This window comes from Mastomys coucha, unplaced genomic scaffold, assembly GCF_008632895.1.
Source record: "Mastomys coucha isolate ucsf_1 unplaced genomic scaffold, UCSF_Mcou_1 pScaffold22, whole genome shotgun sequence".
Lineage (NCBI taxonomy): Eukaryota > Metazoa > Chordata > Mammalia > Rodentia > Muridae > Mastomys > Mastomys coucha.
In genome coordinates, this window is record NW_022196905.1 from 234,159,189 (window position 1) to 234,166,842 (window position 7,654).

Consider the following 7,654-nt stretch of genomic DNA (forward strand, 5'->3'; position numbering starts at 1 on the left):
CCCCCCCCCCCCGCCAAAACAAAACAAAACAAAAAACTGATAGCTCAGTGGGTAAGATGACTGCTATTAAGCTGAGTCCCTGAATTCAATCCCCAAAATCTACAAGGTTCAAAAGAACTGACTCTTTTAAGTTGTCCTCTAGCCTCACATATTTTTTAAACTGCTAAGAGTTAGCAATCCCTCTAGGCTCCTCTCAACAATTACCTAGCAATAGCTTGTGTCTCTGCCTGGGAAGTACAAGCCAGGACTCAGGCATATGAGAAGATCACTCTCCCCCTTGTTCCCCAACAGCCTCTTCCCCTTTTCTCTTTTCCTCTCTCTTTCTGTTCTTCTCTATCACCACCCTTTCTCTGCCTCTACCCCTTTTGCATCAGGTCCCCTTCCCATTCCACCAATAAACCTTCTTTTTCTTTTCTTTTTTCTTTTTCTTTTTTTTTTTTCAAGACGGGGTTTTTCTCTGTATAGCCCTGGCTGTCCTGGAACTCACTCTGTAGACCAGACTGGCCTCGAACTCAGAAATCCGCCTGCCTCTGTCTCCTAAGTGCTGGGATTAAAGGTGTGCGCCACCACCACCTGGCTCACTGTTCCATTGTTATATTAGGGATTCAAAAGTTCAGAGTTCTAACATTAATCAATGGGCTTCTGATAAATCATTCCATTATACAATCCATTTTCATAATCACAAGTTCAAGATATTTCAAGTTCTCTTTGACTGTCTTCTAACTGTAAACTTAAAGTGTTTCTCATGCTGAATCTATATGATCACCTATTATACCCAAAAATTCAAAGCTTCCCTTGGTTTTCTTAACTTAAGATGTTTCGCAGGTAAGTTTATACTACCAACTATCATAGTCACAAATTCAAATTTTCAAGTTTCCTCTGATTGTCTTTTAAATACAGTCTTAAATCTATTTCTCATTATGCTAAATTTATACAATGCAGTCTTCTGGACAGAGGGGGAGTCTCTCTTACAACCCTTCTGTTCCATGAAAGGGTTTTATCTTCCCTGAGCTCAACTTTTAAAAATGTTCATGCTGTTAACAACAAATTTGTCTTTTGTAAACTTAAAATTCCTGTAAGCCTCAGGAAACCTACTCAGATCTACCTCTCATAAATCAAGTGGACTCCATCCAGATTAGTAACCATGCCAACTAATAGCCTATGTCAGAGTGGGACTCCTCCCCTGGTCACCTGGTTTTGGAACTCCCCACCACAAACCACCAAGATCATGGGCCTAAGGGTTTCAAACATACAGCGTTATAAAGTTTTCTTCTGAACCTACTTAACTTTTATTTTCTGCCTCTAATATGTATGTGTTTCAGCATCTTGACAAGTTAAAGTGTCTACTCAAAATCTATATCCAGGACAGCCTCAGAGAAGCAACCCACAGGTGTTCCAGTCTATCCTCCCCACCACACACTTTTACTGGGCCTACATTTTCCTAGCCACACATGGTTCCACAGACCCCAGACAACAATGACACAGCCAGCTCTGCCAGGATCCAGCTCTTGACCAGCATGCTCATCCCAATTCTCTTAGGTTCCCAGAAGACAACCATCACTACAAAGTCAGCAGGAACAGCATGGCAACCCCACTTCTGCCCATTATCACCTTTCCCTAGGTTCCTCATTTTTTGTTTGTTTGTTTTTTGTTTTTGTTTTGTTTTTTGTTTTTTTTGTTTTTTAGAGAGAAGGTTTCTCTGTGTAGCCCTGGCTGTCCTGAAACTCTCTGTAGACCAGGCTGGCCTTGAACTCAGAAATCTGCTTGCCTCTACCTCCCAAGTGCTGGCATTAAAGGATTAAAGGCGTGGGCAACCACTGCCCAGCTAGTTCCTCAATTTTTTTGTTTTGTTTTCCAGACAAGGTTTCTCTTTATAGCCCTGGCTGTCCTGGAACTCACTCTGTAGACCAGGCTGGAGTTGAACTCCAGAAATCCACCAGTCTTTGCCTCCCAAGTGCTGGATTAAAGGTGTGCGCCACCACTGCCTGGCTTTCATTTTTAATTAAACCAAAATGAATGAATGTTAGCAATTCTTCTAGGCTCTGAGCAACAGTTATCCAACAATGGGAAGCTGTAGCCAAACATCTAAGATCACCCTCTCCCTCTCCCCCTCTCTCTCCAGGTGTTCCTGGCCAGACTTTCCCGTTCTTGCTCCCTTTGTGTTCTTCACTATCACCAGCCTTTCTCTGACTCTACCCCTTTTCCAGGTCCCCTTTCATCCCACCAATAAACCTTCTTTGTCTTAGGTCTACTGCATGGACCCACTGAGGTGCTTCCTTCCCACCACACTATACTACCACATTTTATTAAACAACATCAAGTATGAGGGTACACTCATAACTGTAGAACTTAGGAAGCTATGGCAGAAGGTTAACAAGCTTAAGACCCTGTCTTAATTGGTTAGAGAAGATCACTCAAGCATGAGGGCCTGAGTTTGGATACCCTAGCATGCACTGGTTATATGGCAGGGTGTGATAGTTTGTATATGCTCAGCCCAGAGAGTGTTACTATTAAGAGGTGTGGCATTGTTGCAGTAGGCGTGTCACTGTGAGTGTCAGTTTTAAGATCCTCATCCTAGTTGCACTGGAAGCCAGTATTAGGCTAGCAGCCTTCAGATGAAGATGTAGAACTCAGCTTCTCCAGCACCATGCCTGCCTGGATGCTGTTTCTAAGAGTTGTCTTGGTCATGGTGTCTGTTCACAGAAGTAAAACCCTAAGTTGGCACCAGGGACTAGGGTATTGCTATAATAGTCCTGACCATGCTTTTGTTGGGGACTTTGGATTTGGAAAGCAGTGGAATGCTTTAAATGGGGCTTCATGGACTACCCTAGTAGGAATAAGGAAGACTTGTGCAAACCTGGCCCAAGAGGTTTCAGTGGAGAATTTCAATATGTGGCCTAGAGACTGTTTTTGTGGTATTTTGGTGCAGAAGTAGCTACTTTTTGCCCTTGTCTGAAGAATCTACCTGAGGCTAAAGTGAAGAGACTCAGATTAATTGCATTGACTAAGTCTCAAAATGCCCAGCAGAGACTTTGTTCCCTGGCTAAGTCTCATGAAGAGCATTTTAAACAAACGTAGCAAGCTAAGAAATGGAAAACATATAGTTTGAGTCTTAAAGGGGCAACAGGAAGTGAAATGGAGCTGAATCTAAAATTCAAGGAGATAACAAATTAAGGGAATGGGACTTGGGGGCAAGAGCCTACCCAGCTAAATTTAGAGCCAGGCTTGATGGTACACCTTTAATCCCAAGAGATAAAGCCAAGCAGATCTCTTGAGTTCAAGGCCAGCCTGAGACAGCAAATTCTAGGTGAAGAAATGCTTAAATCCAGAATGATGGTACACACTTTTAATCCTAGGAAACAGACATGCAGATTTCTGACTTTAAGGTCAATCTCCAGAGCAAGATCTAGGACAGCCAAGCTTAGGAAGTGAAGGAGTTGGAAAAGAAATAGAACAGGGGGGCCATGTTCCAGCTCCAGTAAGCAGCAGAACTCAGCAGCTTTGGCTACTTGGACCTGGCTTTATAGACAAGAGGAGAAGGAGATACTGGGACAACTGACGCTGGAGCTAAGAAATTAGTGGTGATTAAGAAGAGACCAGCGTCACTAGGGTGAAATCTTCTGGGAAGTGTCTGAGAGCACAAAGGCATTGTGTTCCAGAGATAGCCCAGAGTATACCTCATGCAGCAGCTGTACACGATAAAGTTAAGAGTCACCCAGGTGGTACTTGTTTTGACAGCATGAAGGGGGGTCATGGAGAGAAGCAGAGTCTTGATACTGTGAGAAGCCATGGAAGGCCAATGATGAAGGTGCAGCTCCAGTTGCAGTTAACATCCCAGCACTGCAAGGGTCATGCAAAGGAGTTGAGGTTTGGCATCATGAAGAGAGCTTATGAGAGGCTATTGGTGGAGCCTAGTTACAGCAGAAGACCCAAGAGTAGTGGAGCTGCTAGTACCATGGGATGATCACCAAGAACAGCAGCAATAGTGGAGAGCTTAGAGTGCTACAGAGGAGAGAGCTAGAGAAGTGAGGCTAGTCCTTTGGGGGAGCTCTTAAGATCATGTGTGGATCCCAGACATTGAACAAGAAGCTGTAACATTGGGCTGAAGAGGTGGTTCAAGGGTTAATTCCCAAAAACCACATGGTGGCTCACAACCATCTGTAATGGGGATCTGATGCCCTCTTCTGATGTGTCAGAAGACAGCAAGTGTACTTACATACATGAAATAAATAAATCTTAAAAAAAAAAGAAGCTGTAGCATTGATATTACCATGGAGAGTCTCCAAGTGGTTCAAGCTGCCAGAACCATGGTCTATCTGCTGAGGAAAGCTGCTAAAAGGGAGTGGAAACAGCCCAAGAGACAGAAGTTTGTTACAGTCAACAAGGATGAAAAAGGAGTTGGAGATCTGAAGACCGCTTTGACATCAGTTGTGGCGATGCAGAGTTTGGAGTTTGCCTAGCTGGTTTCCTGTCTTGCTTTGTGGATTACAGTTAAGTGATTGGATGAATGTCAGAAAGACTCTGAACTTTTATGTTTAGGTATGGCTCCCATAGACTCATGTTTGAACAAGCGGGAGCCATGGAGTGGAATGTGATGCAGGGGGTAGCACTGTTAGGAGGTGTGGCCTTGTCACAGTGGGCCTGGACTTTAATACCATCATGCCTGGAAGCCAGTATTCTGCTAGTAGCCTCTAGATGAAGAAGTAGAAGCTTCTCTTGCACCGTGCCTGCCTGAATGCTGCCATGTTCCTGCCTTATTGATAATGGACTGAACCTCTGAACCTGTAAGCCAGCCCCAATTAAATGTCCTTTATAAGAGTTGCCATGGAGCCAGGCTGTGGTGGCACACCTTTAATCCCAGCACTTGGGAGGCAGAGGCAGGCGGAGGCAGGCGATTTCTGAGTTCGAGGCCAGCCTGGAAAGCAAGGGCTATACAGAGAAACCCTGACTTGAAAACAACAACAACAAAAAAACTTCATACCCAGTAGGATGGCTAGAAGCTCACAGATAACTGTTACTGAACTCGTGCTAACCAAGCACTCCACCAAGTATCTTATACTTTCAGTACAGTTTCATCCTTTTTTATGTGTACATGGACTTGTGAGCACATGGAAACACATACCATCATGAACGTGAGGGTGCCTATAAAGGCCCAAATTTGGCATCAGATTGTGCCTTCCCCACAGCCTCCAGCAGGCTGATTCAAATTTGGCTTTGCCACAGCCGGCTAAGCCCACCTAGGGTGGAGCCTTCCAACCTAGGTGAAGTCTATTGTCCTGCCACAACTGCAGCTTCCCACAAGGAGCCACCACCAGCTGAGCCTGTCTGCCTAATGAGTTCCTGACAAGGATCTAGATGCTGATGAGGTGACAAGATCCTGACATAGTGGGGGCATGGGGTTTCCCCCCTTTAAAAACTCAGACTCCTATGTAAACAATAGGCCTTGATCAGAAACTTGTCTTGGTCTCAATTCTTCTCTCGCTGTCCCCCCATTAAGCTCCATCTTTCCATTCAGGAACCCAGTAACTCATGGCCACTGGTGGCTACATCAGATTTCCTCCTCCACCATACCTTACTGATTGAGGCAAGGTCTGTGGCTGAATCCAGGGTTCACCAATTATATAGCTAGTCTGGCTGATCTACATTGTCTTGGAAGCCTGTCTCAGCCTCCAGAAAACTGAGATGACAAGGCAGACTGGCAGTTTTCTGCCACGCCCACTCTGTCTGCATGACAGCAGCCCAACAGAGGCAGAAAAGGGCTTCAAGGAGTTATTAGCCTCCTGGAATTCTTTGGCATCTCCTAACTCAGATGTATTCCAGATTTGGCCTTGTGATAGTCAATGGGAGGTCTCGCATGCTAGGTGCCCCCCAGGAAATGATTTACTAATAGCTAAACAAAATTGGACGTTGCTTTCTGACTGACCTTCACCAATGTTCCAATACCCTAATCTTTGCTGAGCCAACCTTGGCTTGGAATTTCGTAAAGACTAATAGCCTCTAGCATTGTTAGGGAGATAGCGAAGGAAGGTCCCGAATAGAAGTTTACAGAATGGGAGTAGATAATCGCAGAGCAAGGTCAGCTAGAATCCTCATTCAGTAGGGCAGACCGCAATAGAATTGCAGCTGAACTACTCCCAGGGATTAGAAGAATGAGACCCCTGTGCGCTAACCTCATGCAGCCGGCGGCTCCCCAGGATTCCACCAGGCCCTGCGTGGGCCGAGTGCTCTGAGCCCAGCGTGTACCTTGAATGGTATGCCACCTGACTTTCTCTTTTGTAATGACCATAAAAGTCTGATGCCATTTTTGAGAATATACACTCAGATACAACACTTGCTATTTCTCGGCGACCTGTACCAGGACTCTGTTTCTCCCTCAGGTTGAGGGGCCAAGGCTGGTGGGCCTGTGGCAGTTTCCAAGCTTTCTTGTGGGCTGAAGGGATCCTAATGTTCATCTTCATGCTTAACACAACAAGCACTTTATCCACTGAGCCATTCCCTCTTAATGCTGAAGAGGAAAAAGGTATAACTAGACTGAACCCAGACAGATCATGTTTCTTTACTGGGCTTTTTGTTATTAACGTTTGTTTTTCAGGCAAGAGTTTCTTTATGGAGCCTTGGCTGGCTGGCCAAGAACTCAGTATGCAGACCAAACTGGCATCAAATGCACAAGAGATTCACCTGCCTCTGTGCTAGAACTAGATGCATGTGTGACTATACCTGGCTTCATATTTGTTCAAAAGAAAAATAAAAGGCTGTGAATATATGCATAGACTGGTATAAAGTCTTTTATGTACAGTTCTAAAGCAAAATAACACAAAGCAGCAGAAGTTATAACTTGTCACACAACCTAGTAACATAAATTGCCAACTTATTATCAACTGGCTATTTGGTTTTTGCTTCAATGCTGTTTACATTCTGAATAGAGTACTTACATGCTGTATTTCCTGCTGGCTGGCTCGGTAGTTTTTCTTGGTTAAATTGTCCACCAGGTAGCTGATTTGAGACAAGGCCAGCGAGAGCGAGTCAAGATTCATTGCTGGTTGGGGCGGAAGCAGGCGGCCGAGCCCGGCGCAAAATCACCATTATTCCCCTTTAGTCACCTCAGAGGCAGGTTAATGCTTTCTTTGTAATCAGGCTATCTCTGTTAACTGTAAATGTCTTCAGTTCTTCTTTACCAAGTGTCTTACTCTGTTCTGAAACATGGCACCTGTTTAAAAACAAAATTCCAGAATTCAGTTGTAGGGGAAGGATAAATAACCTTCATCTATCTCATTTAAAATGTTATTGAGGACACTTTAAAAAATAATTATGATGTCTCAACCAGTGAGAATTAAAAATGCCACACTCGAGCTGGTAAGATGGCTCAGCAGATAAGAGCACCAACTGTTCTTCCAAAGGTCCTGAGCTCAAATCCCAGCAACCACTTGGTGGCTCACTGTTGGGGTCCCTCAGCTGCAAGACATCAGAGCTTGCCACTGCAGACTCAATTCATGCCTTCTGTGCCTGAACCAAAGACTCACTACTATGAGTTCCACCTTCGAGGATTACAGAGGAAGCTACGCCTGCTGGCTGGCACGTATACAACCTGAGGACATCGGTTGTTGACCTCCTCCCCCACTGTGGACTGCGCCTCCAGCCATTCCCCGGAGCTGAG

At 44.8% G+C, this 7,654-nt stretch overlaps 1 protein-coding gene across 7 annotated transcripts in view; it reads right to left on the reverse strand.

Annotated features, from left to right (window-relative positions):
- Cnot1 (CCR4-NOT transcription complex subunit 1) overlaps positions 1-7,654 on the reverse strand; it is a 98,044-nt gene that overhangs the window by 64,884 nt on the left and 25,506 nt on the right. For all 7 annotated transcript variants that reach the window (XM_031340989.1, XM_031340991.1, XM_031340987.1 and 4 more), the window contains exon 2: positions 6,933-7,207. In XM_031340989.1, the coding sequence (XP_031196849.1) occupies positions 6,933-7,034 (102 nt within the window). In that variant the 5' untranslated portion in view covers positions 7,035-7,207. The remainder of the gene's footprint in view (positions 1-6,932; positions 7,208-7,654) is intronic.